General features: G+C 39.0%; 1 protein-coding gene across 2 annotated transcripts in view; it reads right to left on the bottom strand.

Moving 5' to 3' along the window:
• The window catches only part of NCAM2 (neural cell adhesion molecule 2), a 485,073-nt gene extending 461,339 nt beyond the window's left edge, over positions 1–23,734 (bottom strand). For both annotated transcript variants that reach the window (XM_036851505.1, XM_036851506.1), the window contains exon 1: positions 23,413–23,734. In XM_036851505.1, the coding sequence (XP_036707400.1) occupies positions 23,413–23,467 (55 nt within the window). In that variant the 5' untranslated portion in view covers positions 23,468–23,734. The remainder of the gene's footprint in view (positions 1–23,412) is intronic.
• Between the last annotated feature and the right edge of the window lie 1,262 nt (positions 23,735–24,996).

Raw genomic sequence — 24,996 nt, 5'->3', positions numbered from 1 at the left:
CAGGAAACCACTACTAACTTTTGCAGGGGAAAGAGTTTCCCCCCAGCACTAAGCAGCCACTGGCCTCAGTGCCTGGAACTGCCATGTGCTGGCATGAATCCATTTAGTACCCAACCATTCGGCCAGAACGCTTCAACAACCAGCCACGTGATGTGAATTCTGAACACTCTAGAAACAATTTTGACTGGTGTCAAACCGAACCATAAGGAGTAAAAGAATATCAAAGAGATCTTTAAAAATGAGACCATTCAGTGCCATTTATAGAAAAAGGAAAGCTCCTCTCAAAATACTTATTTCCATAAAACAGCAAACCAGTCAATGATAAAGATAAGAGAAACTATCTAATTTGAACACTATGACTTTACTGTAAATAAGGGAGCTCAGTTGTCTTGAATACTTGCAAATATGGATATGCTTTATATGAAAAACATTATCAACATATCTCACAAAAGCTTTTTACACCAATGAATTTGTTCTCTGTCATCAGAAATAGAAGCAGATTATCTACTTAGTAATCCTCAAAAGGGACATGGCAATCAACCACTGAGATACAAGAGAATCTATATCTACAATTTCATGATCCGATTCTTATTGTGATATTACAAGTAGGTTAGGCAATTTTTTCAGCAGCTGTGGAACATGAAATGTTTTAACTCAGTTGTGCAATGCTATGTAAAGGAGGGTATAACACTGTTAGAAACTTGGCAGCCCTCCTCTCCTCAATTACAAATTGGGGAAAATGGAAATGAAGGATTCAAGCCTGTGCCTGCATTTCAATTACAGTCCCTAAGCTGGAACCACAGCTCCAAATGCCGATTTTATCTATATTCACGGAATATGTTTTGATGAAAAACATCATAAATTATGAATACCTGTATGCTGGGAGTTTGTTTTAAAAAACTAAGGTGAGGGAGCTCTTTAGCTGTTCATGTTGTGAAACAGAAAGACAACAGATATTGTTTTGTAGTCTTCAGAAATTAAACACTGGCTAATTAGTCTTCAGTTACACAAAGTGTGAATAATAACTCCAATGTTTTATCATGGAGTACATTTTCTTCTTTGAGGAAATGCAAATCAAAACTACAATGAGATATCATCTCACACCGGTCAGAATGGCCATCATCAAAAAATCTACAAACAATAAATGCTGGAGAGGATGTGGAGAAAAGGGAACCCTCTTGCACTCTTGGTGGGAATGTAAACTGATACAGCCACTATAGAGAACAGTATGGAGCTTCCTTAAAAAACTATAAATAGAACTACCATAGGACCCAGCAATCCCACTACTGGGCATATACCCTGAGAAAACCATAATTCAAAAAGAGTCATGTACCACAATGTTCACTGCAGCTCTATTTACAATAGCCAGGACATGGAAGCAACCTAAGTGTCCATCAACAGGTGAATGGATAAAGAAGATGTGGCACATATCTACAATGGAATATTACTCTGCCATAAAAAGAAACGAAATTGAGTTATTTGTAGTGAGGTGGATGGACCTAGGGACTATCATACAGAGTGAAGTAAGTCAGAAAGAGAAAAACAAATACCGTATGCTAACACATATATATGGAATCTAAAAAAAAACAAAAAAAATGGTCATGAAGAACCTAGGGGCAAGATGGGAATAAAGACACAGACCTACTAGAGAATGGACTTGAGGATATGGGGAGGGGGAAGGGTAAGCTGGGACAAAGTGAGAGAGTGGCATGGACATATATACACTACCAAATGTAAAACAGATAGCTAGTGGGAAGCAGCCGCATTGCACAGGGAGATCAGCTCTGTGCTTTGTGATCACCTAGAGGGGTGGAATAGGGAGGGTGGGAGGGAGGGAGACGCAAGAGGGAAGAGATATGGGGGTATATGTATATGTATAAGTGATTCACTTTGTTATAAAGCAGAAACTAACACACCATTGTAAAGCAATTATACTCCAATAAAGATGTTAAAAAAAAATAAGTGAAGAAAAAATCATTTAAAATATTTGTGAATTTCAGCAATAATGAAAGTAATGACAGAAATATAGCAACCATTTTAAAGTAGCATGGAATAATGAGATGGTTTCCCAAAATTTTGATATACATATGTATATGTGTGTGTATACACACACACACAAACACATACACTCTTACACACATAAATATATATAACTTTACATATTTGACCATTCAGAACAAACGCAGTGTTGGTGAGAGTACCTGGTACGGGAAAAAAATGGCTATCTAAGAAACAGTAATTATAGAGCAGGCACACAGTTTTATACCCTAAGCACCTCAATCTCTATCCTGCCTTCTAATTCACTGTGTAGCACCTCAATCTCTATCCTGCCTTTTAATTCACTGTGTAATCTCAGGAAGAAACCACCTAGAGGTCAGAACTGATGTAGTTCACATCTTACTCTAGGTATGTACTAGATTAGTACCCTGATTAGTGAGTCTACATAATCACACACATTTCAATATTTAACCTGTCTCAGTAGTCAGATTCAAATCAATATTCCTCTTTCACAGTTTCAACTTCTCCCTATAAAGAAGACCCTGGTTCCCATTTCTATTTTTCATCCAACTCTTCCAGAAATCAAATGAATATCTTTCCTTGGCCTCCTTAAACTTGATAATGCCCTTCTCCTGTCTAGTTTGGAAAAACATAAGAGAATTAAATATATATTCCTTAAAAAAAAATAGTTTCTTTTATACTATAAATTTCTGAGGGGCTAGCCAGGTTTATGCAATTTGTTTTATTCCAAATGTATTACCCTACCCCTCACATAATATAAGTATAAACCTTAACCATTGTATAGTGGCAGGCACTCAGGCCTTCAAATTCAAAGTAAGCCTTCCTTCAAATACCCCTCTGGCCCCTTCACAGGCATGTGACTGCAGGTAAATTGCTTTATCACTCTATCTCTTAATTACCTTATTTGTAAAATTTTTAAATGACAGTAAAAGATGTGTAAATACAGATATTAAATAAGAGCAAGTATAATAGTTTTCTTAGCAGATTAACCAGGACGTAGCCTGTACACAAAGGAAGTTAGTAGTATCCTTACCCACCATTCTTAAACTTAACAATAGTAAAATGATGAACAATATTAACACTTTCATGGCGACCTGGTAAGGAAAGATGACTGTTGCCAGCCAGACTGGGTTCCAACCCCAGGTTTGCCACTGAGCAGCTTTGTGAGTTTGACAAGTCATTTAAACTCTTCAAAATCTATGCACATCCCCTTCTATAAAGAAGAATTAACCTCATAAGGAAGTTTGAAGAATTAAATTAGATCACACATACAAAGCACAGAAAAATGGTACACTATAAGTGCTTAGTAAATATTGATTCTCATTCTTTGTCAAAAAGGACCCTTTCAACATCCCTGTGGCAGACACATTTGACTACATACCACACTCTATGTCTCTTCTCTCATTCTTTTTTTTTCTATTTTATTTATTTTTATTTTTTTAAATTTTTAACATCTTTATTGGAGTATAATTGCTTTACAATGGTGTGTTAGTTTTTGCTGTATAACAAAGTGAATCACCTATATATATACATATATCCCCATATCTCCTCCCTCATATGTCTCCCTCCCACCCTCCATATCCCACCCTTCTAGGTGGTCACAAAACACCAAGCTGATCTCCCTGTGCTATGCTGCTGCTGCCGCCCACTAGCTATCTATTTTACATTTGGTAGTATATATAAGTCCATGCCACTCTCTCACTTTGTCCCAGCTTACCCTTCCCCCTCCCTGTGTCCTCAAGTCCATTCTCTAGGTCTTCGTCTTTATTCCTGTCCTGCCCCTAGGTTCTTTGGAACCTTTTTTTCTTGATTCCAGATATATGTGGTAGCATATGGTATTTATTTTTCTCTTTCTGACTTACTTCACTCTGTATGACAGTCTCTAGGTCCATCCACCTTGCTACAAATAACTCTATTTCATTTCTTTTTACGGCTGAGTAATCTTCCATTGTATATATGTGCCACATCTTCTTTACCATTCATCTGTCTATGGACACTTAGGTGGCTTCCATGCCCTGGCTATTGTAAATAGAGCTGCAATGAACATTGTGGTACATGACTCTTTTTGAATTATGGTTTTCTCAGGGTATATGCCCAGTAGTGGGATTGCTGGGTGGTATGGTAGTTCTATTGATAGTTTTTTAAGGAACCTCCATACTGTTCTCCATAGTGGCTGTATCAGTGTACATTCCCACCAAGAGTGCAAGAGGGTACCCTTTTCTCCACATCCTCTCCAGCATTTATTGTTTGTAGAATTTTTGATGATGGCAATTCTGACTGGTGTGAGGTGATACCTCACTGTAGTTTTGATTTGCATTTCTCTAATGATTAGTGATGCTGAGCATGCTTTCATGTGTTTGTTGGCAATCTGCGTATCTTCTTTGGAGAAACGTCTATTAGCTCTTCTGCCCATTTTTGGATTGGGTTGTTTTTTTTTTGATATTGAAATGCATGGGCTGCTGGTAAATTTTGGAGATTAATCCCTTGCCAGTTGCTTCATTTGCAAATATTTTCTCCCATTCTGAGGGTTGTCTTTTCACCTTTCCTTTGCTGGTTTCCTTTGCTGTGCAAAAGCTTTTGTTTCATTAGGTCCCATTTGATTATTTTTGTTTTTATTTCCATTTCTCTAGGAGGTAGGTCAAAAAGGATCTTGCTGAGATTTATGTCATAGAGTGTTCTGCCTATGTTTTCCTCTAAGAGTTTTATAATGTCTGGCCTTACATTTAGGTCTTTAATTCATTTTGAGTTTATTTTTGAGTAAGGTGTTAGGGAGTGTTCTAATTTCATTCTTTTACATGTAGCTGTCCAGTTTTCCCAGCACCACTTATGGACGAGGCTGTCTCTTCTCCATTGTATATGCTTTCCTCCTTTATCAAAAATAAGGTGACAATATGTGCATGGGTTTATCTCTGGGCTTTCTATCCTGTTCCAATGATCTATATTTCTTTGTTTGTGCCAATACCATACAGTCTTGATTACTGTAGCTTTGTAGTATAGTCTGAAGTCTGGGAGCCTGATTCCTCCAGCTCCATTTTTCTTTCTCAAGATTGCTTTGGCTGTTAGGGGTCTTTTGTGTTTCCATACAAATTGTGAATCTTTTTGCTCCAGTTCTGTGAAAAATGCCATTCGCAGTTTGATAGGGATTGCATTGAATCTGTAGATTGCTTTGAGTAGTACGGTCATTTTCACAATGCTGATTCTTCCAATCCAAGAACATGGTATATCTCTCCATCTGTTTGTATCATCTTTAATTTCTTTCATCAGTGTCTTATAGTTTTCTGCATACAGGTCTTTTGTCTCCTTAGGTAGGTTTATTCCTAGGTATTTTATTATTTTTCTTGCAATGGTAAACGGGAGTGTTTCCTTAATTTCTCTTTCAGATTTTTCATCATTAGTGTGTAGGAATGCAAGAGATTTCTGTGCATTCATTTTGCATCCTGCTACTTTACGAAATTCATTGATTAGCTTTAGTAGTTTTCTGGTAGCATCTTTAGGATTCTCTATGGGTAGTATCATGTCATCTGCAAAGAGTGACAGCTTTACTTTTTCTTTTCTGATTTGGATTCCTTTTATTTCTTTTTCTTCTCTGATTGCTGTGGCTAAAAATTCTAAAACTATGTTGAATAACAGTGGTGAGAGTGGACACCCTTGTCTTGTTCCTGATCTTAGAGGAAATGGTTTCAGTTTTTCACCATAGAGAACGATGTTGGATGTGGGTTTGTCATATATGGTCTTTATTATGTTGAGGTAAGTTCCCCTTATGTCTACTTTCTGGAGGGTTTTTATCATAAATAGGTGTTGAATTTTGTCAAAAGCTTGTTCTGCATCTGTTGAGATGATCATATGGTTTTTCTTCTTCAACTTGTTAATATGGTGTATCACATTGATTGATTTCATATATTAAAGAATCCTTGCATTCCTGGGATAAACTCCACTTCATCATGGTGTATGATCCTTTTAATGTGCTGTTGGATTCTGTTTGCTATTATTTTGTTGAGGATGTTTGCATCTTTGTTCAACAGTGATATTGGCCTGTAATTTTCTTTCTTTGTGACATCTTTGGTTTTGGTATCAGGGTGATGGTGGCCTCATAGAATGAGTTTGGGAGTGTTCCTCCCACTGATATATTTTGGAAGAGTTTGAGAAGGATAGGTGTTAGCTCTTCTCTAAATGTTTGATAGAATTTGCCTGTGAAGTCATCTGGTCCTGAGCTTTTGTTTGTTGGAAGATTTTTAATCAGTCTCAACTTCAGTGCTTGATTGGTTTGTTTATATTTTCTATTTCTTCCTGGTTCAGTCTGGGAGGGTTCTGCTTTCCTAAGAATTTGTCCATTTCTTCCAGGTTGTCCATTTTATTGGCATAGAGTTGCTTGTAGTAATCTCTCATGATCCTTTGTATTTCTGCAGTGTCAGTTGTTACTTCTCCTTTTACATTTCTAATGCTATTGATTTGAGTCTTCTCCCTTTTTTTCTTGATGAGTCTGGCTAATGGTTTATCAATTTTGTTTATCTTCTCCAAGAACCAGCTTTTAGTTTTATAGATCTTTGCTATCGTTTCCTTCATTTCTTTTTCATTTATTTCTGATCTGATGATTTCTTTCCTTCTGCTAACTTTGGGATTTTTTTTTTTTTCGTCTTTCTCTAATTGCTTTAGGTGTAAGGTTAGGTTGTTTATTTGAGTTGTTTCTTGTTTCTTGAGGTAGGGTTGTAATGCTATGAAATTCCCTCTTAGAACTGCTTTTGCTGCATCCCATAGGTTTTGCATCATCGTGTTTTCATTGTCATTTGTTTCTAGGTATTTTTTGATTTCCTCTTTGATTTCTTCAATGATCTCTTGGTTATTAAGTAGTGTATTGTTTAGCCTCCATGTTTTTGTATTTTTTACAAATTTTTTCTTGTAATTGATATGTAGTCTCACAGCATTCTGGTCTGTAAAGGTACTTGATACAATTTCAATTTTCTTAAATTTACCAAGGCTTGATTTGTGACTCAAGATATGATCTATCTTAGAAAATGTTCCATGAGCACTTGAGAATACAGTGTATTCTGTTGTTTTTGGATGAATGTCGTATAAATATCAATTAAGTCCATCTTGTTTAATGTATCATTTAAAGCTTGTGTTTCCTTATTTATTTTCATTTTGGATGATCTGACCATTGGTGAAAGTGGGGTGTTAAAGTCCCTACCATGATTGTGTTACTGTCGATATCCCCTTTTATGGCTGTTAGCATTTGCCGAATCTACTGAGGTGCTCCTATGTTGGGTGCATAAATATTTACAATTGTTATATCTTCTTCTTGGATTGATCCCTGATCATTATGTAGTGTCCTTCTTTGTCTCTTGTAATAGTCTTTATTTTAAGTCTCTTTTGTTTGATATGAGAATTGCTACCCCAGCTTTCTTTTGATTTCCATTTGCATGGAATATCTTTTGCCATCCCCTCACTTTCAGTCTGCATGTGTCACTAGGTCTGAAGTGGTCTCTTGCAGACAGCATATATAAGGGTCTTGTTTTTGAATCCATTCAGCCAGTCTATGTCTGTTCGTTGGAGCATTTAATCCATTTACATTTAAGGTAATTATCGATATGTATGTTCCTATTACCATTTTCTTTATTGCTTTGGGTTTTTTCTGTAGGTCTTTTCCTTCTCTTGTGTTTCCTGCCTAGGGAAGTTCCTTTAGCATTTGTTGTAAAGCTGGTTTGGTGGTGCTGAATTCTCTTAGCATTTGCTTGTCGGTAAAGGTTTTATTTTCTCTGTGAATCTGAATGAGATCCTTGCTGGGTGGAGTAATCTTGGTTGTATGTTTTTCCCTTTCATCACTTTAAATATGTCCCGTCCTCCTTTCTGGCTTACAGAGTTTCTGCTGAAAGATCACCTGTTAACCTTATGGGGATTCCTTTGTATGTGATTTGTTGTTTTTCCCTTGCTGCTTTTAATATTTTTCCTTTGTATTTAATTTTTGATAGTTTGATTAATATATGTCTTGGCATATTTCTACTTGGATTTATCCTGTATGGGACTCTCTGTTCTTCCTGGACTTGATTGACTATTTCATTTCCTATATTAGGTAAGTTTTCAACTATAATCTCTTCAGATATTTTCTCATTCCCTTTCTTTTTCTCTTCTTCTTCTGGGAGCCCTATAATTCAAATGTTCAGTGTTTAATGTTGTCCCAGAAGTTTCTAAGACTGTCCTCAATTCTTTTCATTCTTTTTTCTTTATTCTGTTCTACAGTAGTTATTTTCACTATTTTATCTTCCAGGTCACTTATCCATTCTTCTGCCTCAGTTATTCTGCTATTGATTCCTTGTAGAGAATTTTTAATTTCATTTATTGTGTTGTTCATCATTGTTTGTTTGCTCTTTAGTTTTTCTAGGTCCTTTTTAAACATTTCTTGTATTTTCTCCATTCTAGTTCCAAGATTTTGGATCATCTTTACTATCATTACTCTGAATTCTTTTTCAGGTAGACTGCCTATTTCCTCTTCATTTGTTTGGTCTGGTGGGTTCTTACTTTGCTCCTTCATCTGCTGTGTGTTTCTCTGTCTTCTCATTTTGCTTAACTCACTGTGTTTGGGGTCTCCTTTTCATAGGCTGCAGGTTCGTAGTTCCCGTTGTTTTTGGTGTTTGCTCCCAGTCGGTAAGGTTGGATCAGTGGGTTGTGTAGGCTTCCTGTTGGAGGGGACTAGTGCCTGTGTTCTGGTGGTTGAGGCTGGATCTTGTTTTTCTGGTGGGCAGGACCGCATCAGGTGGTGTGTTTTGGGGTGTCTGTGACCTTATTATGATTTTAGGCAGCCACTCTGTTTATGGGTGGGTTTGTGTTCCTGTCTTGCTAGTTGTTTGGCATAGGGTGTCCAGCACTGTAGCTTGCTGGTCATTGAGTGGAGTGGGGGGTCTTACCGTTGAGAGGGAGATCTCTGGGAGAGCTTTCACCATTTGATATTACGTGGAGCCGGAGGTCTCTGGTGGACCAATGTCCTGAACTTGGCTCTCCCACTTCAGAGGCACAGGCCTGACACCCAGCTGGAGCACCAAGACCCTGTTATCCACACAGCTCAGAAGAAGAGGGAGAAAAAAAGAAAGAAAGAACAAAAAAAAATAAAATAAAAAGAAATAAAGTTATTAAAATAAAATTTTTTTTTAAATTATTAAAAATAAAAAAAAAAGTAATTTAAAAAAGAAAAAAGAGAGCAACCAGACCAAAAAACAAATCCACCAATGATAACAAGTGCTAAAAACTATACTAAAAAAAAAAAAGGACAGACAGAACCCTAGGACAAATGGTAAAAGCAAAGCTACAGAGACCAAATCACACAAAGAAGCATACACATATACACTCACAAAAAGAGAAAAAGGAAAAAAAGTATATATCTATATATTAAAAAAAAAAAAAAAGGAAGAGAGCAACCAAATCAATAAACCAATCTACTAATGATCATAAACTCTAAATACTAAACTAAGATAAACATAAAACCAGAAACCAGTCAGTTGCATACAGCAAACCCCAAGTCTACAGTTGCTCCCAAAGTCCGCTGCCTCAATTTTGGGTTGATTTCTTCTCTTATTCAGGTATTCCACAGATGCAGGGTACATCAAGTTGATTTTGGAGGTTTAATCCACTGTTCCTCAGGCTGCTGGGAGAAATTTCCCTTTCTCTTCTTTGTTCACACAGCTCCTGGGGTTCAGCTTTGTATTGGCACCCCTCTGCATGTAGGTTGCCTGAGGGCATCTGTTCACTGCCCAGGCAGGGACAGGGTTAAATTAACAGCTGATTAGGGGACTCTGGTTCACTCAGGCTGGGGGGAGGGAGGGGTACAGAATGCAGGGCGAGCCTGCAGCGGCAGAGGCCAGCGTGACGTTGCACCAGCCTGAGGTGCGCAGTGTGTTCTTCCAGGGAAGTTGTTCCTGGATCACGGGACCCTGGCAGTGGTGGGCTGCACAGGTTACCCGGAGAGGAGGTGTGGAGAGTGACCTGTGCTTGCACACAGGCTTCTTGGTGGCGGCAGGAGCAGCCTTAGTGTCTCATGCCCATCTCTGGTGTCTGCGCTGATAGCCACAGCTCGCGCCCATGTCTGGAGGTCGTTTAGGCAGTGCTCTGAATCCCCTCTCTTCATGCGTCCCGAGACAATGGTCTCTTGCCTCTTAGGCAGTTCCAGAATTTTTCCCGGACTCCCTCCCAGCTAGCTGTGGCGCACTAATCCCTTCAGGCTGTGTTCACGCCGCCAACCCCAGTCCTCTCCCTGGGATACGACCTCCAAAGCCCGAGCCTCAGCTCCCAGCCCCCGCCCACCCCGGCGGGTGAGCAGACAAGCCTCTCGGGCTGGTGAGTGCTGGTCGGCACTGATCCTCTGTGCGGGAATCTCTCCGCTTTGCCCTCTGCACCCCTGTGGCTGCGCTCTCCTCCGTGACTCCAAAGCCCCCCCCCCGCCCCCCGCCATCCCCTGTCCCCGCAAGTGAAGGGGCTTCCTAGTGTGTGGAAACTTTTCCTCCTACATAGCTCCCTCCCAGAGGTGCAGGTCCCATCCCTACTCTTTTGTTTCTGTTTTTTCTTTTGCCCTACCTATGTATGTGGGGGAGTTTCTTGCCTTTTGGGAAGTCTGAGGTCTTCTGCCAGCGTTCAGTAGGTGTTCTGTAGGAGTTGTTCCACATGTAGATGTATTTCTGATGTATTTGTGGGGAGGAAGGTGATCTCCATGTCTTACTCCTCTGCCATCTTGAAGGTCTCCCTGCCCCCTCCCTCATTCTTCAGATCTCCCCTTCAGCAACAGAAAGGAGTTGATTAGTCAAGGGAAACTATGGTTATGTCATTCTCCTTCCCACTGATTGGTCTAGGGGAGTTCATTTAAAACAATTCTAGCCAATGAGAATTGAGGGAAGTCTGCTGAATGACACATGGGGGTTTTTCCTTTACTAGTAAAATGAGGCTACTCAAATAAGTATTTATTTTTCTTTCCTAGTTTCAGAGTTCATTGGCTAAGAATGTGACATATAAAACTGGTGCAGCCATGTTTCTTCTAGGAAGTCAGGGAAAAACAGCCAAAACTGAGGAGAAACATGAAATCCAAACGTACCTCCAAATAGCTCCTGACATGCTTTAATAGATGTTTATTTTTAAGCCACTTTGAATGTGTTCTTCTCTTCTTTGCCTCTAAAAGCATCCTAAACTCATGTATTTTCATTATGAAAGTATTCAATAAGTCAACCACAAATTGATGACTTACTCAATTATTAATAATTATAGTGTTTCACAATAAGAGAAGCCTTTTAAAAATATAGGTGATATTTAAATATTAATGTCATATAGCCCTTAATGAATTATATTAACTTGAACTGCCCCACCTTGCAACCACCCAGACCCCAATATCTCTAAATCCTGTTGGTTCTCCATGCTTATTAATCTTTTAGGCCAGTAAAAGATTTACTTGTTTACTAATTGGTTGTTCCTCACCTAGAGTTTAGCCAATCAAAAGAAATGGCCAGAAAGAATGGTAAAAACCTGAAACTAGAGCTACTCCTAGTGCTTTCTTTCTCCCTTTAGCAATTCCTTGCTACTTCAAAAGAACCATGTTTCAGTCAGTGGAATGAGTAAAGTTTTAGAATCAAATATTAACTGAATTTGAATTTGAAATCCTGTACTTATTAGATGCTACTTCGCTTTTATGAAATTCAATTCCCTCTTTCAGAACTCCTAGATATGTTTTGAATATAAAAATGTGGTAACTCATATGAAAGTACCCTGCAGGGTGACTAACAGATCTTCTTCTGAGATTCTCTCCTTGACCAAACTCTAGCCAGGATCCACTGAGACTTCTGCTCAATTAGGCTTCACCTCGGCCTATAAAGACTTGAACAAAAGGCTAACACAATTTTGAACAACTCAAGGCCACATCCCAAGGATGTCTCTCATCGCCCTTAAAGTGCCCACCTGAGCAAAGTCAGGCCTACCAAAAGACTTTACTGTTTGTCCCAGCCATCACCTGAAGATAGGATCCCTGACCCTTAGTCCCTGTAGGAGGGTGGGAGCCTAACTTTGATAAGAATCAGTTAACAAATAGGGACCACCCTCCCTCTTTCTGGGTGTTTGCAATTTTTCACTTCCCTGTCTCTATGGAGCTCCCCACTCACTACCCTCCCTACTCTCTCTCTTATTCCTCATTCTCCCTTTAAAACTCCCAGTTACCTCTACACAAATCAAAGTTGAGTTTAGTTCACACTGGGTTCTTTATCCTTTTGAGTACAGTAACACACTCTTCCCAATATAGTATATTACTGATTAAAATCTGTCCTTACCACATTAACTAGAGTCTGGATTTGGTTATCTTTGACACTTCCTTCATCCAATTAATTCATCAAATACTTACAAATAGACACTGTTGAGGAAATAAGCTGGCCTGCAATCCTTCTGTTGGGTATCTCCTTCTCCCATTGTATGCATATAACTATGTCAGACTTTATCCCAGCTCTTCAAATTCTCACCTCACCACCCACTTCCCCATTCCCTTTTAGCTGATGAATTATCCTCCTTGAAACAAAACAGTGATTGATCTGTACTATTAGTATTTACTTCCCTTCTTAGTCAAATCTCCCTGCATGCATTTCTGCTCAGTGGTTAGAATATATTCTGGAACCACAATCAGTAAAAGACACTTCTTAGGACAACTTCACTTCTCCCATCACACATCCACATTCATGTGAATAACCTAAGATATTGAGACTTTTAAATGAGGTATGGGAGTGAGAGGCAGCCAAACAGGAAGAGACAAATGAAAGTTAACTGCTAGATAATTCCTCTTTTCCACCGCAGCCTATAAGTTTAACCTTTTGATTTTCCTAGCAAGAAGGAAACACATTCTGCTTAAAGAAGTCACCATTCATCAAACAAACTGTGCATTAATGCGCAGTGGAAGAAGGAGGGTATTTTTAACAAACTGTTTCATTACAATAGAAATAGACCAAGGACTTGAAAGAGAAAATATATTAGCAAATTAGGGTATTTCATAATTGTTCAGAATTCTGTACTAAGAAGTGTTATTTTAATATCATGAGAATACTAAAGTTGAATATTTCATATCCATTTTGGATGTGGCTAAGCACGTTTTCACAAAAGCATTGAGGATGGCATAATATCATTTAATAACCGATGTTGAGTTTTCTTCCTAAATTGCAGACCACATGCAATCTCCACAAAGGTAAAATGCATTAGCATGGGGCTTACGGGGGGGGGGGGCTTTGAAATAAAATGACTCATGGAGTTAACCAATTAAAGTGATTATCAATCATGTGAAATTTGAGGGAGAAAGAAAAGTAAAAATAAGTGAATTATAAGCAATAGTAATATCTTTAATTGCAAACTGTTTCAAGTTAGAGGGATACACAATAATGGTAACATTAGTGGGTAAATGGTAGGCAGACAAATAAGTAGGTGATAAAGATATTCTGGAGTATTTGAAAATGTATTCTGTCCCATCAATTTAAATGTTTTTATTTATCACTGAGGTCAGACCTAGAGAACGTCATAAAATCAAGACAAAACATGGCTACCAGACAAGAGAAAACTGTTTGAGGTTAAACTGGATTTCATTTAAAAAAGAGAAAAAAAATCCAAGTGCTTATGAAACAATAAGGTAAAAATAACTCTTCTCTTACTTGTCTTCCTATACATACAGTTTAGAATCGGCTTCCAATAATCATTGATTGAATAATCAACTTTTAATTAACCCCAGGGGATTATCTTGATTTTCAGGACTTTAAATACTTGCTCTACTGACATATCAGACATTTACTATTGACAATATCTAATCTGTTTAATTATATCATTATCAACATATCTCCCTCATTTATTTCTATATACTGAAGACTTTAAAACTCCAACTAGATAACCATGTCCTATCCCTCAGATAAGGCTTCAGAAGAACAAATCTTATAGCAAGATTTAAAAGTCTGCTTTATTCCCAGTCTAATTAATTTTCAGTGTAGGAGATAAGATCAGGGATAAGGCAGCTCATCTTTGCCATTCCTCCTGAATTAAATAATCATTATGACCTGATTATTGATATTCATGTATTTACTGAAAGCCTATCAAGTGCATGGCAGTGATATAAACAAATATTTGAAGTAAATACTGGAACAACATTAATACTTCCCAACAAACCAAACCATTATCCAAAGTCAAGGGTAAATCTATCTATCTATCTATCTATCTATCTATCTATCTATCTATCAATATATATATATATTTTTTAAGGCAGCCATTTTAGTTTAATTCTGCTGGGTAACATTTAAATATTAATTCAGCACATATTTGCTAAGCATCTACGACGTTCCAGGAATACACATGAATTTACAGTAAACTCTCTAATCCAGTACATTGCATTTAATGGGAAGCCAACATGGAAAGGCATTCTTGCTCTCATGAAGTTTACATGCAAGGTCACAGTAGAGTTCAGCGAAGTTTGGCATGCAGAAATCAGATATATCACCACCTTGTTTGGATCTAGAGTGCCTTGCACATTGACTAGTATGTAGTAGGCAATTAATGTATATTTGCTGAAAGAAAGATGTCTTCAGTGATGAGATGCTTGAGCTGAGTCAGTGGTAATCATCCACACAAAGACAGATAGGAAATGTGTAAAACACATGGGCTGAGTACACACAGGGACCAAATTGGGAATTCCAGGAATGGTGTAAGAGCAGTGTGCACAGTAACAAGCAATGAGGCTGAAAGGACAGGACTGTGCAAATGAATAAAAGGCAGAAGTCTTAACTGTTCTAAGGCAGGAACTCCCAAATAATTCAACTGAAAGCTAGACCTCTAATTAAAATTAACAGCATGTGTCCCATAAACACAGCCCAAAAGTAACTTTAAAGAGCATAGTGTCATAAAGTATGTACTGTACTAAGAAATTATTTTTGGGAATTGCTTCATAGATATCAGTAAAACATAGTCAAACAAAAACAGAGACTTTATAACAGGAAAACGTGTTGTATCTAGAGTAAAATATTTACATCAAGTCCTGGTCTTACCATGTTTTAAGTCTTTCTTCCTGGGCAAGTGATTTTACCTCTTTGAGGTCCATTCACCTCTTTTCTAAATCAGGAATAGGATAATTTCAGGATAATTGTGGGACTTCAAATAGGTAAGTTAAAGTTGACTACAAAAGTTTTTGTCAACTACTGTGTCTCAGTGTACCCTAATATACATTTTCAAATGTTAAATTTTATAATGTAACTCTAACTCTTTGATAATTAAAAAGTTTAATCTGGTATGAAGCATTATTATACAATCTGTAGAATAGGCAGGGTGAAGCCAGTTATTCTACGATAAAGATTATGATAAAGAAGTGAACAAGATTTAAAATGTGTTTAGCTTCAGTTGGTTTTAGAAAGCTATAATTGGTTTATCTGGGATTTCCCTGGAGGTCTAGTGGTTAAGATTCCGGCTTCCCCTGCAGGGGGCGCGGGTTCGATCCCTGGTCAGCGAACTAAGATTCCACATGCAGTGTGGTGTGGTCAAAAAAAGAAAAAGGTGTAAGTGGTTTACCTAAGTAAATAAAGTTAAAAAAATCAGAAACATGTAAATATCATGGATCAGTGCTTTGATAAAGTGTGTGGCACATACCTTATGTTATATAGTTTAATCTTTCCATAATCTGTGAATAGATAGCTTTTCTCTCATGAGTGACCAAAGTTATTGCTATAATATAAAAGTGCAACTTCTCTGTTCAGGCAATATTGAACATTTGTGATTGGTAGAAAATAATAATCAGAGAGAAATTAACTGGGACAATAAATATAATAAATATAAATAAATATAAATTTAAATATAATCAGAAAGCCTCATATTATAAACCAGAAAACTGGTTAGGAATGGACAAGTTACAATAATAGAAAACCTGTCCGGAAGCCCCCTCATTAGTACTTAGAACAAAGCACAATGTGCTTATTTTCTTAAATTGGGACCTATTCTATTCTACTGTAATATAGGTCTTAGGCATATTACATTGGTTTCTTTTACAAGCAGTGACATCCGTTTCTGCTATAACACCATATTTGCATCCTTGAAAAATGCTGTTGTTTGCAAAATTGTGCAGTAAAAAATATCAGGGCTTATGGAAAAAGACAGGATTGGAGGTCAGAACATTCGAAACCTACAGAAATTTAAAACCAAGTGCTAACAACCACCATAACAATCTTTATTAAAGTACCAGCACAGTTAAATCTCTACTAGTATTTGTACCTAGCTTTTGGATCTTCTTTCAAGTAGCAAGCCAGAAATGCATTCACTTTAAAATGAAAACTATGATCCAGGGTATAGCCTTTTAAAAATAAGACAACAAACAAGTAAACAAACACATCATTTTAACACAGGGGGAAATGATTTCCTAGTTTCTCCAAATGCACTCTCAATGTTGCCAGATATGTAATGTAGTGGAAATCAAGATGGTTCTTAAAGTCACTAAACAGACTAATACTTGCATTACAGAAAGGCACTTGAGTTGATTTTTCATATTTTTCTTAACATCTTCAGAGATTGCTAAGGCTTTCTCTTCAAATGTGAGAAAGTGTGCTCTTGGTCACTTAAAAATTAATGACTTGAAGAAATAATACATGGATCAACACAATCCGTACATCACCCTCCTATTTACCAATTGTGTATAAGTTAACATGCATCAAAGAAACACACACTGAAGCAGAAAAGACTACCTTTTACCTTAAATGCATTTGATGCTCTTGGCTATAAATTTGGGTGTCAGCAGACAGAACATATGTAATAGCTCTAGGCAAATCAGACACTTTCAATCTCAAAACATCATCTATCAAATGTGGTTTTATCAGGATTAAATGAGATAATGAGTGAAAATGCCCAGCACAGCTCCCTGGCATAGAGTAGACATTCAAAAATATTAGTTCCCTTGGGTACTAATAGAAAAATATTCAACTCTATATATTCAATACCAAATTTCTCTTTTGTTTTTTGTTTTAGTTTAGTTTTTTGGGCTTCCCTGGTGGCTCAGTGGTTGAGAGTCTGCCTGCCGGTGCAGGGGACGCGGGTTCGAGCCCTGGTCTGGGAAGATCCCACATGCCGCGGAGCAACTAGGCCCGTGAGCCACAATTACTGAGCCTGCGCGTCTGGAGCCTGTGCTCCGCAACAAGAGAGGCCGCGATGGTGAGAGGCCCGCGCACCGCGATGAAGAGTGGCCCCCACTCGCCGCAAATGGAGAAAGCCCTCACACAGAAACGAAGACCCAACACAGCCAAAAATAAAAATAATAAATAAATAATAAATTAAAAAATTAAAAAAAAAAACAAAACCAATAAACACTGGACAAGTTTTAGCTCTTTCTAGGTGCTGAATTCCTAAGGACTTATTTAAACCATTTAATTTTTACTTAATTATATATTTGGTCATTTCACAACATTTAGTTGAACAGTTTATTCATCTCTCATATGCTGATTTGGCTTTTTAAATTCGTATTTTTGTCTTCTCATCTATAAACCTTGAATTCTATGCACCACCACTCCTCCACACAAACAAAAATTTTCAAACAAATGCATTAAATACATTAAAAAATAGGCATTGAACTAGAAGTGAGAAAATCTAATCCTAATTTCAGATAACTACTAATGATAATTGATATAGGAAAATAAGATAATTCCTCTCAATTTCTTCATCCATAAAATATAATACTTTCTTGGATTCTTGATGATCTTTAGTTATAAGGTAGTTGAAAGCACTTTGAACAAGTGGTCGGTACTGCCATAAGATGCTGAGTTTATACTCATTGTATAGCCTCAACAAGTATTTGATATTTGAATAACTGACAAAATGGCACAGAATTTAATTATCATCATTACTCTGAGCTGAAGAAACATTAGATTAATGTTTTTAATCTATGCAAGTTTGGTGTTCAGAGAACTGAATTGAGAATTTAGACACCAGAACTCTAGTTATTAACCCTTTTACTTTTCTATTTGACCTTTAGTAAGTCACTTATCCTGTGTGCCATCCTAAGACTCTGTGACTAATTCCAGCCTGGTGTTGGCCCATAGAACGGATTCATGATACAAAAAAGAAACTCATTCCTCAAGACAATTTACTGCCCTCTGCTGGAAAACTGTGAAAATAAATATGTATTCCATCACTATGACTATGAGTAGCACCCCCTAGAGTTGTTCATCACATAACCTATATAATCATTCCTAGGAATGCTGCCTAATAAGATGTCTGAGACACCACAGGCATGTAATGAATGTCTGATGAATGAGCCACTCTCATCAATGAATTAGATTATCTCAGCCCCCTCAATATTTTTCTCTAATCACAGAGCAGCTTATGATAATTTTTTTAATTAATAAATGAGATGTTTTTAAGCCAGAGGCAGATTTATATGTATGCATATTATACCAAAAATATAAATAAAGTCTGGCATAGTAGGATTGACATTTTACAGGATGCCTACACATATGTGTTATCACAACTGCTCCACATGGCAGTACAGCAAGGTCAACTAGCCAGATATTTATAAAAAATCAGATTTTCAAGTAAGCAAATAATGGCTCTGAGAGACTAAGTTGCTTCTTCAAAAAGTCAAGAGGCCCTTAGTGCTCTAGGTCTTCTGATTCCAAATCCAGTGTTCTTTCTCCTTCTCTGCTTGTTTTAAAAAACAAATTGCAGCCAAGACAATTTTCATTAATTGACCTGAAATTCTTCGAAGACTCATCTGTTGATTGTTATGCTTATAAATACTCTCAAAATTCCCCATCTGCCTCTTAACTATTTAAATTCAGGCAAGTTTTTTTCATTACATCTTTCTAAAATATCTTGTAATGTTTGATGAATTGTTAGTGGCACAAGTGAATATGTGAAACTAGGAAGTGTGTTGATAGCTATTTGAGATGAGCACTGTTATTATAATTGCAAACAGTGAAAAGTTATTAAAATATTCAAAAGAGTACCATACAGAAGCACTTTTACTTACTGAACAATTAAAGATAGCTTGGCTCTATGAAGCTCAGGAATATTACATTTAATAAAAGCATAAAAGCACTGCTTGCATCTTAAAGTGTTCTCATATCATATAATCTGGAAAATTAAAACTAATTTATAATCTGTTAAATAGACCCACCTTCAGTATAACTGGGATAGTATAAAGGGCACAAGGAATTTAGAATCTAGGTAAAACTTGAAAAACAATGATATTCACTTTATAAGAATATATAATTATTAAATTAATTTTGCATACACCAACTCCTAGAGGATTATCTTTATTTTGGACCAAAAAAGCAAAAGCAATTCAGACTAGCTCTACCACTTATGAAGTACTTTCTTCATGCTCTCAAAAATTCACTGCTGAGAGAGACGACCCCGAAAACAGAAGAATTAAAATCATTTCACAAATGTCAAAAGCCAGAGGAAGCATCAGGACTAGTTCCAGGGTCTTCAGATTGACAATCCTGTTTCCATTCTCACTGCTCCCTCCCAAGGAAACAGGCAGAAACAAATTATACTGTTCAGCTTGGTTACTAGCCTCAAACTCTGGAGCTCATTTCTCAGTCTCATTACAAACTAGTCCTATGTTTGAAAACAAGCGATTTTATTTACTAGATTATATGAAGTTTGACTTTCTTTTGGACTGTATGAGGGCCTTTTGTTCCATTAATTGCTTCTCTAAGAGGGCATTACCTCCGGGAGACCATTAGCCCCCTGTGTCACTGAAAAGACTCCATGAACACTCAGGACCCACCAACTTCTCTTCCTGTTCTATGAGCTCCAATTCAGCATGAGACACTAAAGTGGACACCAAAGTTTGGACACTAAAGTGACCAAACGCTCCACTTAACTCCTTTGACATAAAGCAGGGAAGGAAATCCTCTGGGTTATTTATTGATCGTACAATATTAATTGACATAGCCTATCTTCTCTAAGTGCAGATGAATATGGGGTTGATTCAATAGAAACCTTACAAAGAGAGGCTGACATTGAAGGATTAGAGCAGGGTAGATAAGAGAGGCTGTGTGTGTTTAACAGCCTACACAAAAGATAGGTTTGTGGAGACCTTCCTCAAGACCTGAAACTGGTAGACACCCATACGCCTGTGCTTTATTTTTAGAAGGGACACTTTTCTAACAAACAATGACTTACTAGCACTTCACCAGAAAGAGTAATTTTAAGCAGATGCCTGTAAGCTTAAGTAACTGGGTAATTCACCCCCTTCTCCCCATGATTTTGGCTTAGGTGAGTGTTCTATGTATGTATCTTGTACTGGATTGCAAGAGAGATGAATAGCTCTGTTCTTGCTTTATAATTTCATACAACAATGCTTCTAATTTATGTATGTGAACATTCAGTAATAGACGTGTATTAATCACACTTGGGTAATTTTTAAAAGAAGAAGAAAATTATTTTAAAAATTAAAAAAGGTTTAGGAAAGCAACCCATACATACTACAGTTTGGGAATCTGAATTTACATAGATCCAAATAGCACATTCCCTGTGAATCACAGACTCAGGTTAGCACTTGAGATGTATGATGACAGAAGCTGTGACCAAGTTGTAAATACAAAAGAAAAATAATTGCAAAAGTTATAGAGTTATGGAATCTCCGTTCCATTGACAATGCAATGCAGACTTGACAATTAAATCCCAACCTCACTTCATTAGATATGAATCTTGCAGTGAGAATGAGAGGCTTTTAAAGGAGCATTTCTGCTACAATAAAAAAGCCTCTCACTACAGTAGAACAATAACGTTGTGTTGAAAGTTAGAACTGTTAGGCCTTGTTAGCTAATTATGGTATTGGCATCCACTTAAGTTAGTCAGTTTTTCACTTCTGTCATTTTCTTCTATTCGACTGCTGCAGTTCAAAACGTTTTGACTACTTAAAAGGGAATACATCATCGTTGCCTTGCCCCAGTCCAAATGCATACCACTTTCCAAAGCAATAGCTTCAATCATGCTTCATAAAATCCCCTGCAAGGATATTGTTGGAAACATAAATCAGCAAGCTGGGATTTTAGTATTTCTAAGGCAAGCTCAGGGATCACTGACTGGAGGCTTTTCCATGGCCCCATTTATAAAAGAATCAACAAAATTATGAGTTACACTAGATGCATTTTTTCAAACTGCTCCCAGTGGTATTTCTGATACTTGCTGCTGCATCCTTAATTGCAGAACAAAACACTAGCGTAGAGGGATTGGACTCCAGGGTCAGGATTGCTGTTTCCAAGCATCTCTGACTTCACTGGGACACACGGCACAGAAGCACCCCATGTTCTGTTTCACAAAAGCTATGGCTCTCTGCTATGCATGCATCTATGCCTCTGTGAGTGCCATGCATTTTAAAATTGTGCTAGATAGATCTTCAGAACGATGCTCCCCTCCTTCCCTGTTTCATTACAGTGAATATGGGCTCCCCTTCAGGCATGCTTCAGTCTTAGAGCCTTGCTTTATAATCACCCTGCATTCTGAATTATAAATTAGGTGAATTGCAATTTCAGATGTGTTACATATAAAGACCCAAATTATATGTGTCTGTGTGTACTATTTAAACGTTCCTGGATTTCTTTTTTTATCCCCCAAATTCCAACACACTTAATGTCTACGATGGCAAATTCACAGACTCCACAACTGAGGCATTTTTCTTCTCCAAACCAGTCACAGTGTAATCCTGTCTGTATAAACTTGCTTCCTATTATGCCCCATCTTGCTCCACACTATCTACACTTGGTTAATTGCAGTGGTATTTCAACTGCAATTTTCAGGGACTGCTACTCAGTATTCAGAAATACCTGTCTATATTATAAATGAACAGTTAAACCAACAGCAGCTCTCCAAAAATTAAAGCAGTATATCTGTAGGGCATAAAGTGTATGTTGATCTTTGTGGTAATAATGATTCACTTAACTGATTGGGCTAACATTAGCTTCAGATAGTCATATCTGCAATTTTGCTATGACTGAAATTTTGCATACTCTATTTTATTAAGGGAAAATGAGGAGCATCTTAGCAAGACACTTTGCAAACTACAGCCACATACAGTTTGCTTTCTGATTTCTGAACATAAAATCTGCATCCAATCGTGTTTCACCAGCCACTAACACTACAGCTTTAGGGAGGAGAAGGGCAGAGAAAGGAAGCCTTCATATCCAAAATGTCAAGCCCTGCTGAAGAATGATAGAAGGACCTAGTGAGTGTATAAGAACCGAACCACCATTTCTGGGCTTAAAATGGAGTTCTACCACCCCCTGCTGGACCAAATGAAAAACACAGAAGAGGCTAAAAAGCTGAGAATTGAATACAATGGAGATATTTTAACTTGTGCTGTAATTTATTTTTTCTCAAAAAAAAACAATTTCATGCTACACTAATAATATAACATTCTCTGCTATTATTACACATCACAAAATTACTGCTATATTCTTTTTCTTTGAAGACTTCCACCAATGCATGTTTTAGCATTTTGTGTCTCCAATTAAATGTCCAAACTTGTCTGGACAGTTGTAAATGCCTCCATTTATTATAAATATATTTTACATGAATGAAAATTAAACAAAGAAAGATAAATTCACATCTATCTCTATAAACATAAACAGAGGTAGCTTCCCCAGATTCTCTCTCAGGTTATTCTAGTAAGCTATTCATTTCTTTTCTTTTTTTTTTTTTTTCTTAATAGATAAAAACCCCACCAGTTCCCCACAAGCTAAAACATCCCTTACAGGTGTAATTACAACCTGATGGTATAAAAAATTTCAACCTTCCTGTATTAACGAAGGGGGGGGGGACCCTGAAAATGAATGACTGCAACACATCCCTAGTTTTATCCATTTGCTTTCTTACACACAATATCCATGGCCCCTCTCTTAGTTCTCAACAGAAATAAACCATCATCGTTCACTTCCGTCAGGAACTGGGGTCTTGGGAAAGAGAAGAAGAAGAAGAAAAAAAAAGTCTCTAAGAATTGAATTTCCTGCACACAACAGAGATATTCCACAACGAGTTTAATGCTGATAGTTTTTGCTGCTTCTTAAAAGCATCATCGCTCCCTTTCTTTTCGCAACCTCAGATATTTAACTGTTAACACACACCAGCATACCCATCCAATTTTTGATAAGGAAGATCGGAGAAAGCCAAGATCCCAGAAAAAGATGCAGTTTGCCTCAATCTCCTGCTCACTAATGCCCATCTCCCATTCTGTATTTTCTCTTATTTAAGGGTCTCCACAGAACAGACACAATTTTTAGCCGCAGCTAAAAGAGGGAAAAAAGCAACAACAACACAACACCAATAACTATAACTTTAGTTCTGTCATTTAATTCTTCCTGTGCCTCCTTCTGCCTCTCTTGGTTGGATAGAAGGGGGAGGGAAAGTAAATGCAATAAAGCGCCACACTCCTACCTTGCCCGCTACTGACAAGCAACCCGAGCAGGTAGAAGGAGAGAAGGAGGCTCATGTTCAGGACGTGACACTGGTGGACAGTTCCAAAGTTATTACGTCCAGTCCCGGAGAGAGAACCTTCCGCTGTCACGGCCGCCTCTCGCTGTCACGGCCGCCTCTGCTAGAGCCGCCGCCGCTCCCGGGGTGCCCCAGCCGTCCGCAGCCCGCGCGCTCCTCCTTGCAAAGTGACTGCGAGCTCCGCTCCTTGCCGCACTATATCCAGGCGGCAGCGGCGGCGGCGGCGGCGGCGGCGGCAGCAACAGCAGCGGCCGCCGCGGCGGCAGCACAGCCGGGCTGGGAGGGAGGCGGGGGCGGGGGCGCGGGGAGGGGAGGGGAGGGGAAGCGCTGCCGAGGCGTATCCCTCCGCGCCTCACGGCGACCGCTTGCCGGGAGGCGCGCGGCTCCAGGGTTCGTCCGCAGTCGAGCTCGGAGGCGCGAGTTCGGTTCCCTGTGCTTCCAGCTACAGCGGTCGCCGCGATCCAACTGGCACGAGCACGTCCACGAGTGGCGGCCGCACGCTCAGCCTGACGGCGATCCGCACGTTGACGGACGGCCCTGGGCCGAGGAGGGAGGGCAGCCTGGAGCTCCTGCACAGCTGCGGGCCAGTTCGCGAAAGCGGACTGCGTTAATTGGTGTTGATGGTGCAGGCGGTCGCCCGGCCCCGCGCTCCAAGCGCGCCCGGGCTTAGCTGGAGCGGGACATCTGGGGGCGGACGGTGTATTCTGCAGCTCTCATTCCTCCAAGGGCGTGGGGCGGGGGGGTCCTCCCTCTTCCAGGCCCTCCCTCTCGCTCAAACCTTCAGCAGGCTGCCCGCTTCTCACGCTTTCCACTCTGCCCTGGCAGAGAGAAAGCAGACGCCCTCTGGTGTCTACACCGCCTGCCTCCTCGTGCTCTAGGGAGTAGGCGGAAAGATGTGCACGGTGTTTCTTATCCACGTCGACCCACTGCTGCTGACAGCAGATACCTTAAGGGAGAGAGATTGAGGAGGGGATGAGATATTAGAGGGGCTGCGTTCAACTCGGCTGTCAGCGTTTACTGCGCCCTTGCAGAAGTCCAAAGTCTCCCCTAGACACACTCGGTGGGCTCTGCCCTCGGCCCCCAGCTCACAGCGCTGGCATGGTCCCCGCGAGGGTTGAGATGCGGGAGGTCTTGGAAACATACAAAGATGAGTTGCGCGGGGATCCTGCTCCATGTCACCTCCTACCCATACGCACACCTGCGTGTGCCCGCCTGTAAATTGAAGGGATGGAGCCGTGGCAAGCGTCCACAGCTAACTCTCCTCTTCTGAAGCTTGGGATATATCCTTCTTTCTCCTGGAAAGGTAGGAAAAGGTGTGTCAGTTTGATATCAGACCTGCGACAAGCGTGTGCAAGAGGCAGAATACTTGGCCCCAGGGCCCTTGTCGGTCGGCCTGGGTCAGAGCAACCGGCTGGAAGTGTCAATGGATCCTTTCGTCTGTACATTACGGTGCTCAATTGCCTCACCCCTGACCCAGCGAGGCCCTTGGCTGTTTCTTTATCAGCGAGGACCCAGAAGTAGAAGGGA

This window comes from Balaenoptera musculus, chromosome 4 (genome assembly GCF_009873245.2).
Source record: "Balaenoptera musculus isolate JJ_BM4_2016_0621 chromosome 4, mBalMus1.pri.v3, whole genome shotgun sequence".
In the NCBI taxonomy this organism is placed as follows: Eukaryota; Metazoa; Chordata; class Mammalia; order Artiodactyla; family Balaenopteridae; genus Balaenoptera; species Balaenoptera musculus.
The sequence above is the reverse complement of the archived record's forward strand: the minus strand, read 5'-3'. Positions and strand labels throughout refer to the sequence as shown.